This window comes from Apteryx mantelli, chromosome 14 (assembly GCF_036417845.1).
Source record: "Apteryx mantelli isolate bAptMan1 chromosome 14, bAptMan1.hap1, whole genome shotgun sequence".
Taxonomy (NCBI): domain Eukaryota; kingdom Metazoa; phylum Chordata; class Aves; order Apterygiformes; family Apterygidae; genus Apteryx; species Apteryx mantelli.
Window position 1 is genome coordinate 1,873,242 of NC_089991.1, and position 13,250 is coordinate 1,886,491.

General features: G+C 48.6%; 1 protein-coding gene across 1 annotated transcript; it reads left to right on the forward strand.

The window, feature by feature from the left end:
• The first annotated feature begins 1,984 nt into the window (after positions 1-1,984).
• SPRY4 (sprouty RTK signaling antagonist 4) lies at positions 1,985-13,041 on the forward strand. Its single transcript, XM_067304743.1, has 2 exons — positions 1,985-2,003; positions 12,062-13,041. Exon 2 carries the CDS (start codon positions 12,107-12,109, stop codon positions 12,968-12,970), a length of 864 nt encoding a protein of 287 aa, XP_067160844.1. The 5' UTR covers positions 1,985-2,003; positions 12,062-12,106; the 3' UTR covers positions 12,971-13,041.
• The last annotated feature ends 209 nt before the right edge of the window (positions 13,042-13,250 follow it).

Here is a 13,250-nt window from a genome sequence, read left to right on the forward strand (position 1 = left end):
TCTTATATATCTGAAATATAGTAATATTTTATGCACCACTCAGATAAGCTGTTCTTTAAAGCTTCTCCCTCCTCTGTCCTTTCCTTGTTAAATTGCATTTGCCCATGACCTATAAACAGGGTTCCCAGTTGGGAAGGTTTCTGCCCTCAGAGACAAATGCACACACAACTAAACAATCAGCCTTAGAGCATACACCCTTTGAGAGAGAATTTTTTTTTCTAAGGTACATTTGACTTAGCACACAATGTTCATATTAGCACTAAATAATGTAGACAATTTTTTCCCCAAGTGCCATGCAAGCTTTTAAAGATATGTTCCATGAATATGACAGAAAATGAGAAGGGGCTCGGTTTGTACTCTGAAGATTATTCTTTATGCATATATACATCATTACTTTTAATGCATTTTCACTATAAAGCAACCTGCTTGCAAGGATCCCGAAGGACTGTGCAAACAGAGGCCTGTTCTGGAGTCAGTTCTGCACCGCCTGAGAACTGAGAGAGATTCTCCATTTGCTGAATGGGAACCGAAGCACAAGAGGACATTTCTGAGCCCTCAGTGCGTACCGTTAGGGCAAGACTTTCAAGGGAGCTCAACATCTAACAGCAGGAAAGCAGTTGTTGGTTAAATATCATTTGAAAACCTGGCCCTGAGGGCCTGCCTCCCATTGCCTGCAGTGCACCCACGATGAAGCCCAACAGAACTTATGCAAAGCTAAAGAAAAAAATTACAAAGCTGAGAATAGCACCCAAATTGTCTCACTTTCATTAAAGAGGATCATCTTCTTTCTCTTGGTGGTTTTGTGTAAACTGCACAGCCCTCTCCTATCTCATTTACCTTCTCAAAAGTCAAAAGCCACAAAATAAATCTACATGTTGCATATATAATTTGCAATCATAACATATGGCTTCTACTTGCATGTGCACATAGATACTGCCAGCAAAACGCATAAGCTGCAATGCATAAGTGGCAGGACATGTGTGCGTGGTGATACTGCAGTGAAGGGGTTGAACTGCAGGTCTAAATACAGGAAAAGGAAGCCTAATGCTAAAGCAAAATGATTATTTGCACCGATTAACTGATTAACATCTTCACACTTCGCATTTGCATCACCAAAAAAAAATAAAATGGGATTACTAACAGCTCCAGCCTGTTTTTTCCTCCGTCTCACCTCTCGCTGGTGTAGGTAGGTACGAGTTCATACAGATGCCCCCATAAAAGGGCAAAGCTGCCCTGCAGCGGAGCTCGCCTGCGAGCCGCCCGCCCGCGCCCCGGCTCTGCGCAGCGCCCGAGGCGGCGCGGGCCGGGCCTGGCCGCCCCCGCGGGCAGCGGCTGCGGCGGCCGGGGACAGCGGGGCGGCGCCGCGGGGGGGGGGCCGCCAGAGCCGGCTGGCGGCGGTGGAGGAGAAGGGAAGCGGGGGGGGGGGGGTGGAGGGAGAGCGGCTTGAGGTGTCACTGCGGGGCCGGGCCTGGAGCCCCCCCGCCTCCCGGGCGCCCCCCTCCCCGTCCGCCCCTCGGCTGCAGCCGCCTTTGCCTTTACCTTCAGCGCCGGGCGGGGGGCGCGGTGCATGCGCAGCGGCTGCCGCCTGCCCTCCATTCATAAAGAAAAAAAAAAAGAGAGAGAGAGCGAGCCGTATCCGTTCTCCGCAACTTGCAACAAGTTCCTCTCCAGCCCCCCATTCATAAAAGAGAGCGGAGCATGCGCCTTGGCGCCTCGGTGCCCACCCATTCATAGAGTCGGGAGGACGCGCATGCGCAGAGGGGGTCGCTGCCCTCCCATTCATAAAATAGCCATTTTCCCAGGCAGCAGTTGTTGCAACATCGCGGCGGAGCGGGGGGAAGCGGCTGCTGCTGACAGCGCAGCGCAGCGCCGCGCTCGCAGGTCCCTTCCCTCGGCTCCGAGGGCTTTCGTGCCAGGATTTTTGCAGGTCCAGCCCCCCTCATCTGTCTCGGATTTAGGATTAACTCGCCTATTGAGAGATGATCTTAGCTGAATTATTTAAAGTAAGTACGAGATCTGTAATTATGAGCAAATGATAAATGTACTTAAGTGGAAGAATAAAGCCTATTTCCCAAGGCAAAATCTTGCACTATTTCTAGATGCATTTATCTGTTCCCTTAAAGATCACTGATCACAAGCATATTTCTGATTATGACTTTTCTAGCAGCAATTATCTATAATTATATAGAGAGAGATAGCTGCCTAGTGCTTCACTATATAAAGGAGACTTTGCATTCTGAAGAAAAGAAAGATTCTGTTTCCTGCAGAATTTGCATTTGTTTTCCTGTGACTCTTATTTATACCTCCTTTCTATGTTTTTGCATTAACATCTGCATTTGGTGTACATATATGGCAGGCAGGTTTTGCCATACTTGCGTCAGGATTATTTGCAGGGCTTTTATAACAGAATAAGGCTCCTCTTTCTGTTGATGGGGTGTCTTTTCCCTCATTCCTTCTTCCTTCTCCTAAAAGGAGCATAGATATATGGTCACCTGGACTGACAAATAAGAACTGGATATTTCTTACTTTAGAATATGAGAACTGGTCGTACATATTTCCTCTCTTTTCCAAAGCCCTGTGGCTTGCCACTGTCAAGTAGTTCTGAGCTGTCTCCATAATAGGACACTTCAGAGATCAGCCGCTGGAGTGTCAGATCTTTCCTGCTTGACCTTTGCTCTTTAGCATTTTATTTCATGCAACTGTCCTTTTTTTTCCCCTTTTTTCTTTTTGCCTTACTCCATCACTGTTCTGTTCTCTGTTTTGCTGTACACTTGGTCACTTCAGTTTTTAATGTGGATGGATTATGTATTTTAAAGGATAGATAAGTCATAAAAATGTGTGAATAGAATCATTTTATAAAGGAATATGAAATGTAATATATATGGAGAAAAACCTGTCTTGGCTGCTCTTCTTTACCAACTGCGTAGCAAAGATAAGCTAGGATCTTATTTTCTGGTACCAGTCCTGGCGTCACAGGAGAAAGACAAGCCTAGAGACGACATGTTCTGAAAATTCATTATCAGAGGGGGAATGGAAAAAGCAGAAAGGGACATATACAAGGCACAGAGGTCCAAGAGGAAAGCAGGATTGGAAGTGCAGACCTTGGAAATGGCAGTGCAAATGAATATCAGCATTAATCATAGGAGGAAAAGGCTTCACTCTTTCTCCTCAAGTGATCAAAAGATAGGTCTGGTTTTTTATTCAAATTTTTTTATTGTACCCAACTTTTTCTTCAAAGGGTAAAAGACAGAGAAAGGGAAAAACACCAGAGTTATCCAGAGTAGAAAAAGTATGTTCTAGACTCTTTTAAACTTCTTGATCTGCTATCTTTCTTCCAAACCATATTAAGGATACAATATGTCAAAAATCAGCTCAGGAATTGTTGTTCAATTAGCTAAAGTGAAACCCAGCTTTCTCAATATTAACGTTTCCCTCCTCTCTCTTTATTTTGGGTTAAAGAATAAATCTACAATTTGTGCACTGAATCACAATGATCTTGATGACTAGCTTCCCCCTTCTCCATATAAAACTGAATGATAGCAGGAGGAGGGGTTGTTCTCAGTTATTGGAACCCCACTGGGGATGTCTCATTGATAAATGTGCCATTTTCCATGGGCTACTGTGTTTCTGCTGCTAGAAGGGGCTCTATATTGGTATTACAAAATTAAAAAGGACTATTTCTGAATGCTGCAGTCCTTTTGAAATTCCCTATGAGGTATGTGGAGGGGAGAAATGATTTGCTTGTCTCCTGAAACAGCAAAACAAAAGCTGTTTTCATGGTATCATGACTAATTCCCGTATCATACTGGGAAATGCTACATCTCAAAAAGCACCCCCTCCCAAAACCATGTTATCAGACTTCAGTGAAATAAAATTCAGAATTATTTCAGCACTACAGCAATAATTAATTCACAGTTGTGATAGTTTTCCAAATATTAACCATAAAAGCAAAAAAAAAAAAAAATTAATCATATTACTATTACAGTTTCACAAATTCAGCCCACTACTTACAACTGCCTTTTTATAGGCAAATCATTGCACAAGTATTTTGCTGTTTATTCTTTTCAAATCCAAACAAGTGTGTTTCCTTCACTTAATATAAAATCCCTCTGACATGGCCAGCATTTTGTACCATTAGCTGAATAGATCGTATTTGAGTTCAGTTTTCTGGCCTTAGAACAAATGCACCTATCCAATAAAAAGCCTCAACTAAGAAATTTGAGTCCCTAGAGATCCAAATGTTCATGGGCCAAAATGTACTTTATTCACTTACGCCACAGGAACAGACTTTAGCTGGACAGAGACAGCTTCTTGGAAGTCTACAGGTCTCACTTCCCAGCTTCCGAATTTCCAAGCTCTGGCAAGAACTTAATGTCTCATTTTAAAAAGGGCAGGTTTCCCCTAATAAGCTTTCTAATTTTTTCCCTTGTTACTGTTGGTGAAAATTCTAGCTATCTTTAGATGTATAAAGCTGTGAAGGGGAGGAACAAAAAGAATTAATATCAATATTTTGTCAATATTAATAAATACTTTATGGAAAAGAGAAAAGAGCTTTTTTTTGTCTTTTAAAGAATTTACAGTTTAACTCAAAATTCAGAAAGCTTAACTTAGTCTTGATGAACTCCAACATTATATACTATTCTTAATCACACATTTAAAACACACGCTTACTAAGGTCTCTCTTAACTTTAAGTGTAGTCTTCCCTCATTAAAAGCCCTTATTGAAGTTTTTGACTTCCAGCAGCAGCAGCAGCGTTGTCATATCGGGCTGTGCAGACAGGAGCATCCTTAATGCCACGGGCCGGCATGGCAATGGCAGCATCCGCGCGGGTAGCGGCCAGCTGCTCCTCTGCCGGGATTCGGGGGAAGCGAGGTCTGTGCTGATCCATCTTGTTTGCTCCGAAATGGTCTCTCCTGGAGGAAGCGAGCAGCGCTCACCGTCCTGACCATCTCCCAGGTTGCTCGCCAGGTCCCTGCTCGACCTCTCCTGCACCATTTTGTGCAGCTATTCTCCTCAGCCCTACAGATCTTCCCTTTGCCAGTACTTTTTGATAGCAAGGATAGCTGTTATAGCAGACACCCTGGCTTCCTTTTCAATTCACATCCCGAGCATTTCACTCTTTTCCAAACAGCTGTAGAGATGAGTTCTCAATCGCTGACGAATCTTGGCCTTCGGCGCTGTGCCAAAGCCAGAAAGGCAGCGTTTTCACACGTGTCCAGAAGCACTGGGTGCAGCTATGAGGAGCTCTTTCTAGAGAAGGTTTTCCAGACCGTATAACCAAACCACCACAGAAAAGAGAATACAGTCATGATCCTTTTAAAAACAATTCTAAGTTAGAGCGGCAGCTATTCTGTATGGATTACCATCGATTCTGAATGGTGTTGACGTGCACAGCTCTTGGAATATATGGCCTTCCTTGACTTCATTGTAAAGTACAGTGGTTTCAATTATGATAGGGTTTTTTTCTTTTTACATTCAGACTTTTCTATAAAGAAAGCATTTCTCATTTGATTTTCATCCTGTTGCCCTGTTGTCTCAGAAGTTTGTGTGTCCCATATAGTAAAGAAAATGAGAGCTTCTACAGTACATTTACTGCAACTATTACTACAAATATTGTAAGCTTAATTAGGTGATTGCCATAGCTCTTTTGGAGAAAGTATTTCAGCTTTTATGTGGATAATAAAAGCTCTAACGTTATCATAGTGACCAAGAGGAAGCCCGATGGAGCTGTTAGATGACAGGATTCAGGGATCTCTGGTCTCTGCTCCTCGCTGGCGCTGAGCCACAGCGAAACCCTAGGCCAGGCAGCCAGGCCTTGCCACGCGCCCAGCGCCAACCCGGCAGCTCCCGCAGGCTCCGGTTGGATCCGGCCTTTTGTTTCCCTGTGGCCATTTCTCCATCCCCTCTTCGCAAAAGCTTGCGAGGGAAGGAGGCTCTGTTAAGAGCGCTGCTCTGCATCCCACGCTAACACCCTCGTAGCAAGAAGCCCGAAGCAATGTGCAAGCCCTGCAAATGCCGCGTGCTCAGTAACGCTCTGGAGTTACAGGACGTATTTCCAGGCTCAAGACGGGGGGCACAAGCTGCATCACAGGACATGCACAGGACAACCCAGCTTTAGTAAAAAGCAGTGACTTTCTCTGAGCAGTCCCGGGAGGACCCTTGGTCGGATGAGGTGAGGAGTTGTTGCATGGGACCGGCATAGGGACAGGCTGCCCTACCAACTCATGCAGCGTTGTTGAGACTAAAATTCATTAAGAGAAGTAAAGGGGCCACTGATCTGGCGCTTGCTGCTTACCCGGTATCGGAAGAGTTGTAGGTGGCCCCGTTGCTTCCCCAGCCATACCGGCGGTGTCTGCGTTAGCCAGGCCCGCCAGCGGCATCCGGGGCTGCCCGTTCCGCAGCGGCCGGGAGCGAGCCCAGCCGTCTTGAAACCTTCTGCATCGCTCAGAAATGGCTTGGGCAAACTGTGCCGCTTTGCACGGGGCCCTGGGCAGACAGGAGATGGGCCAGGAGAGCGCGGTTTCTGCCACCCTCGGGGACCGCGGGCGTCCCGACCGGCGCTAGCGCTCTCCCGGCCTGGCCTTGCTCCCACGCAGCGCCTCATCCCGCCCGGCGCAGCTCTCATTTTCATCAGCCTGCTGTTACAGTACAAACCTAATGCTGTTAAATACATGAGAAAGAACATATTGCAGCTATTAACTAATAAGTAATTAACACGGTTATAAACGTTATATACGCCTGTACTTGGTTAAGCATTTAATTCTAGTTTCACTTTGCTTTTCAATAATTAGAAGACAAATTATCCAACTCGACTTTGAAAATAAAAATAATAGAGCCTTTTTAGTTTCAACTGGAGAAACTGTTCTAAAGAAGTTAATGAGAATGAGCTTTCCTGTGGGTTTGTATGACTTTCTCACAGAATTGCTTACAATATATAGTTTTCTATAAAATTATGTAGGAAAGTCCAAAGTCCTATTAGAACTGTAAAATCACTTTAAATTTCATATGACTAAAGAATCTTACAGAACTTTTAAGTCTGAAATAATACCAAAACACTTTAAAATAACAATTGGCTTCCCCAAGCTTTAGGATTTCCAACTACCTGGTATAGTAATCATTTTAGATTGGCAATGTCTAGCTGAGGAGGTGAAACAAGATCTGCAGCACATTTGAGAACTTGATTTCTGAATACAACATTAACTGCCTGAAAGGGAGTATATTTTGACTCCAAGATTGTATATGGTGAGCAACCATGTGAGATGGTGATTGTTAGTCCCAGCATGGGGAACAGGGAAGGGGAAAGAGAAATCTTCTCTACAGAGGAGTTTGTTGACATTTTTGCTTTGAAAGGATCTTTGTTGTTTCACCTACCAATAAGGAATGAATAAATCCCAATATCAGAACATGCGTGCTTCCTTCCAATTGTCTACTTCCAGAAATTTTTCTGTAGAGTTTCATCCAGTGAATTTGCACCTAAGTTAATGCAATAATATGTATGTAATTACTGATTAACTAATCAGTAACTAAGATCAACTAATTTTGTTTACAAGTATTGTGCATGGCATTTTTTTACTCGGAATAAAAATGCAACTTATAGTCAGACTGGATTAGTGCCTTGGCAATGGATTACAAAGGCACAACATAAAGTTATGTAGCTTTTGCAAAATCATAGTGCTCAAACATCTTGTAAAATCTCCTATTTTTATTTATTTCTTTTTCTCATATTTTTCTTTTTATTTTTTTTGAATCTACAATTTTCTTCAAACGATGCATCCTGTTATATTAAATCTTCTTGATTTGAGCACTTAGTTCAGCGCCTGTGAGCAGTACCTGGCTGGCATCGCTAGACAGTGAAGATCTGTGCGCAGCACTAGCGCCACGGCGTTCAGTCCCGTCTTATCACAGCAGCCCGAAGAGCAGAAATGCCCTTTCTTAAGGGGCTGGACACTTGCAGCTCATCTCTGGTAACTTCCACTCTTGGTTAGCCCCGGTGGCTTCAGCAGTCAGCCCCAGACCTCCTAGTTAAAGGAAAGAAAGAAAAGGAGGGGGAAAAGGCAAGCGAGCGTAGGCTGAGCTGTCCAGCCGCACTGCCGTTGCTGGTCCCCACTGCCACCCAGGACCTCTTTGGACACGCAGTGGCTGGTCCGTATGCTGAATTAGGTCATTTTAAAGTCTGAATCAATGCCAGCAACTATGAGACACAGTTGGCTGCTCCACACAGGCGAGCTAGGCTGGGTTCAGGCCTTCTGAGCAAGTGCAAGAGCCCCAAGAACACCCACCTTCAGCTCTTTTTCAAGGTCTTAAGTTTTGTCAAGTCACCCCAAATGCACCAATTTTGATTAGAGATGTGGCTGCAACAGAAGTTGCAGTTTCTAAGATACTAAAATTGCTGCTTAAATGCATAACCCGTGTCTGGGGGGGAGGGAGGCAGGGGGCAGGAGGTGGTGTCACACTTGGCTGGAATGGGATCGTGCTTTCCTGCTGACGAGAGGGCATCGTACCTCCTGCTTCCTCACAAGAGTTTCTAGTATCCTTATATATCCTTGCAAGCTGCCGAAGTTTCAGAAGATGACTTGCTTGTATTGTTCCCGTCATCCTGGAACAGTTTCAGGCTGGTCGCAGCTGCATTTCCACCCCCCACCCCGCCCCGGGAGCACACTGACCAAAAAAGGTCAACTCCTGGTGCCTTTGGGGGTCTTCCAGCTAAGTCATCAGGATCCATGAATATCCTCATAAAGGCAGATTTCAGCCTGCAAGAATTCAAGGGAGGAGTCAGACTTCTTGACCTGCTTCTGATCCAGAAGAAGTCCTTAACCCCAGTCCTGGACTAAATTCTGATTTTCTGCCATGAGAGCTGGCATACCCACCTCTTCTGTCGCACAACCACAGCAAGCACCTCGTACCTTTGCTGTGATGTCTCATGTTTCTAACAGCTCAGCCTGCTGAAGGCTGTTGGCAGCAATGACCGATGGCTGCCACCAAACCTGAAATCTTTCCTTTCATGGGATGCAGACACGAAGCTTAAAGCAGAAACGGCTCAGAGAAAGATGTGCTCAAGGCACATGCCAGTGAGAGCACACAGACACAAAAATGGGACCGAACACTCCATAAACCATCACCACTGCTCTCATCCAGGCCGATCCCAACGGGGGGAGAGCCTCCTGGCAGACCGAGCGCCATCCAGAGCACTCTGCGTTTCAGCGCTGGAGATATCTGACCCAGATCTGTCACCAGCAATCTTAGTGCACCACTGACGCTTTTGGCGACAAGGCCAGCAGCAGCAAAGTAGTCATATTCCTTGGACAATTCCATAAGCATCATAAATTCACCTTGCTTAAGCGTGCTTCGACATGCTTGGTAAGAGCAGTTAAGGAAACTGTCCGCTCAGGAGCGAGAAGGAAGGGCAGAAGCTGAGGGAGCGAGTGTAGCACTAGCACCGATGCCGGTGGTGTGTGTGTCCGTGGGGCTTCCGAGGGGATCTCGGTGAGAGAGGCGTTGTGTCCAGCGCAAGGTCTAGGAACTGGGAGAGCTGGGTCTCTTTTTGGATCCCTTCACTCCAAAGGTTTTATCCAAGTCTGTCCTGTGCCCAGGGTCTGCTCCTGCCTCAGCTTCTCGCTGAACTCGTTCCAGCAGGAACTGGGAGAAGAGGTCGGACGTGTCAGTGCTTCCCTCCCCCTCGCTTTGCGGGAACAGTTTGCCTGTTAGCAAACCGATTTGAAACGCTACTGTTAAGGAAAAAGAGGGTGAATAATTTTCAACCTTAACTATCCTAAAGTGCGGAATTTAGTCCAGGGTTAATCTTTTTTCTGTGATAATTAACTGCAATCCTGATCAGCGTGCTCGCAGTTAAGCCACCTTTTAACGTCTGCCTGCATATGGTGGTGTCCGTGCGCTGAAGTTTCGGGGTTCAGGTGTTTTTAAGGTGTGAAATATTTGCTACCTGTGGCTATAATCCTTCTACAAGTTAACCCGATGCCGTGAGCGCCACGCGGCACCGCGGCGAGCCCCGGACCCCGGCGGGCTGAGCACCTGGCGTTGGTCCCTCTGCGCGGGCGGAGGCAGGAGCGATCGCCTCCGCGGCCGGCGGCTTCTTCACCCCCGGTGCTGCCACCCAGCGCGCCTTGAAATAAATAACGCGCCGCGCGTCCAGTTTCGACCCGCTGTGAACGGACGAAGCTCCAGAGACCCGGCGACGAGCGAGACCGAGCTCAGGCCGAAAGGCAGAGCCGCACGCTAGGGTGATTAAAAATTGGGGCGAGGTAACGAAGGCAGTGCCGGCGGCGTAGCTGCGCGTGCCACCATTTCCCCCGGCTGCCTCCCGTCCCCGCCAGCTCTGCCCAGCGCGCTGGCTCCAGCCCAAACAGCTGCATCTCTCGCCTTCGGAAGAAAACCCTGTGAAACCCAGCTCTCCCTGCAAGCACAGCAGCCAGCTGATAGGCAGCCGAGTATTTTGCTAGACTCTGATTTTGCAGTAAGTACTTTTTATATCATGACACTGGATTCTACGCACGCACAAAAAATTCATTTTTTCCCCTCTGGGTGGCCCATAGCTGTGAGAATCATTGCTTGTTTTTATTTCTGAAATAATTAGAAACCATGCTTTAAAACCTCCCTTGTTTCTAGAGTCAGGATGTCAAAGAGCTAGGAATAATGAAATAAAACATTTTGGATGAAGGATTAAGAAGACCCAGCAGCGGATTCTAGCTAGAGAAGAGTAGCGGCACAGCGGCTACAGTACGATAAGTTCCACCGTCATTACTGCTAGATAACGACCTTTCCGCTGCTGGTCTTGCGCAGCAGGCGGAGACGAGCCCGGCCGCGGCCCCGGCCGCTGCCCTGAGCTCAGCGCGGCCGGCAGAGGTCCAAACCCTCAGACGGCAAGCGACCCATCAAAGCAACAGCGACAGATGTAACGGGGGACGCTAGCACTAAACCAAGTGGGCACAATGCTCTTCCTTTTCTCCTTCCAAAAATTTCATAATTAGCTCATGCTCCGGTTTTTGTACGGTTGTGTGAAATCTGTGAGCTTTAATCAGCAGGAGGATACGCGTTTATGGGTACGGCGCACACATTTACCCGCACACATCCACTTCTCCTGCGATTGTTGTAGGCTAATGCAGCTTTTTCCTGACTTTTTTTTTTCCCCAGGCTTTTCACGCTGCTGTAATATTAAAATCTTTCATGCTTTGGGAAAGATTAATTTGTTTGTCTGGAAACAAACAACTTGAAATGCCTGAAGCAGTTCACTATTTCCTTTTTCTTGGTACCCGAAGCTTTTCCCCTCCTGTAACTCGCTCTGAAGCTTTGCTCACCACTTCTTTAAACTGATCTCCAACATTATATTATTTATGAATAAAGGTCACCCGGGGAGGAAATGGCACATCTACTAGAAAACAATGTGCACTTTCTAAATTTGAACCAAGTAGTTTCCGCTCTTTGATTTAAGTTTAGTTACTTCCTGTGGTTTCTTGTCCTGTGCTGCTGTTGAATCCTTGGACCTGCTCCAGGATAAATTGCCCTCTTTCAATGAAATTAGAAACTGTAGCAAGAGGCGGCTTCGCTAGTCTGGCTAGTAAACAGCGCTTAAACCGAACATTAGTGCGCTCAGCGTTTGGAAGAAGGCTGCCTGCTTGCGGGGGCGAGGGGAGGCACCAGCTCGCAGAGGGCCCGGGAAGGCCGGCGGGAGCTTTGCCAACAAAATTAGGGGTCCAAGTGCCCTAAGCTGCACCTCCTGCGCCTACGAAGGGTACGGCAGGCCGTGGGAGCACGCGGGAACGGCTTCCCGGCTTGGGAACAGCATCCCGGCGCGGGAACAGCATCCCGGCGCGGTGCGGGGCCGCGGTGGGAGGGGAGCAGCAGCGGTGAAAGCGGGCGGCACGGAGCCGGGGTGACACCGAGCAAGGGCTGCGGCGCCGCTTGGCACGGGTTTGGCTCGTTGTGACTCGCGCGTAGCGTCAGCTCCGGCGCCGAGCCCTGCCGGGACGGGGGTCGCCGATTAGCTCAGTAACGAGGCGCTCTTTCTCCCCCAACCCCTTTTCTGTCTCCTCTGCTTCCCCCCAGGATACCCGAAAGCGGTTTTTTTGCCAGTGATCGGGGCTGCTCCCGATGGAGCCCCGGGGTCCCCGCAGCATCGCCGTGGTCCCCAGCCCCGCGATGGTGCAGCCCTCGCTGGAGAGCCGCGTCCCCTACGGGAGGCTGCAGCACCCGCTCCCCGTGCTGCCCATCGACCAAATGAAGGCGACGCACGCCGAGAACGACTACACGGACGCCCCCGCGGCCGCCCAGCCGGGCCCGGGCAGCCAGCCGCCGCAGCGCTGCCAGCAGGACGTCACCCACCCCTGGATTTCCTTCAGCGGGCGCCCCAGCTCCATCAGCAGCAGCAGCAGCACGTCTTCAGACCAGCGGCTCCTGGACCACATGGCCCCGGCGCCCGTGGCGGAGCAGTCCTCCCCGCGCGCGGTCCGGATCCAGCCCCAGGCCATCAGCTGCAAGCCGCTGGACCTGAAGGGAGCCGTGTCGCAGGAGCTGGACAAGCACTTTCTGCTGTGCGAAGCCTGCGGGAAGTGCAAGTGCAAGGAGTGCGCCGTGCCGCGGACGCTGCCGTCGTGCTGGGTGTGCAACCAGGAGTGCCTCTGCTCCGCGCAGAACCTCGTCAACTACTCCACCTGCATGTGCCTCGTCAAGGGCGTCTTCTACCACTGCACCAACGAGGACGACGAAGGCACGTGCGCCGACCACCCCTGCTCCTGCTCGCACGCCAACCGCTGCGCCCGCTGGTCCTTCATGGGCGCCCTCTCGCTGGTGCTGCCCTGCTTGCTCTGCTACCTGCCGGCCACGGGCTGCGTGAAGCTCTCCCAGCGATGCTACGACCGAGTGAGCCGGCCGGGCTGCAGGTGCAGAAACACGAACAGCGTCATCTGCAAGGCGCTGCCGGACGGCAAAGCGAGCAGGCCGGAAAAGCCCTTCTGATGGTTTGGGAAAGGGGGGAGGGCGCTCCGAGGAGGGCCGCAGAGTTCGGCTTTTTTAGCAACCTGTGTTCCGAGGATAACGTTAGCCTTTTGCCTTCGGAGAAAGCGGAAGCAGCTATTTCCCCAAACTGAAGCCCTCTGGGTCGTTCAGGGTTTCGGAACTGATCAGAACCTAAATAGATGGGGCCAAAGGCGGATTCTTATTAATTGCGAGTGAAGGCTGAAAACCTCTGTACACCCTGAAGTACAGCTGCTTAGAAGCTCCTGGTTCAGCTTGCCGG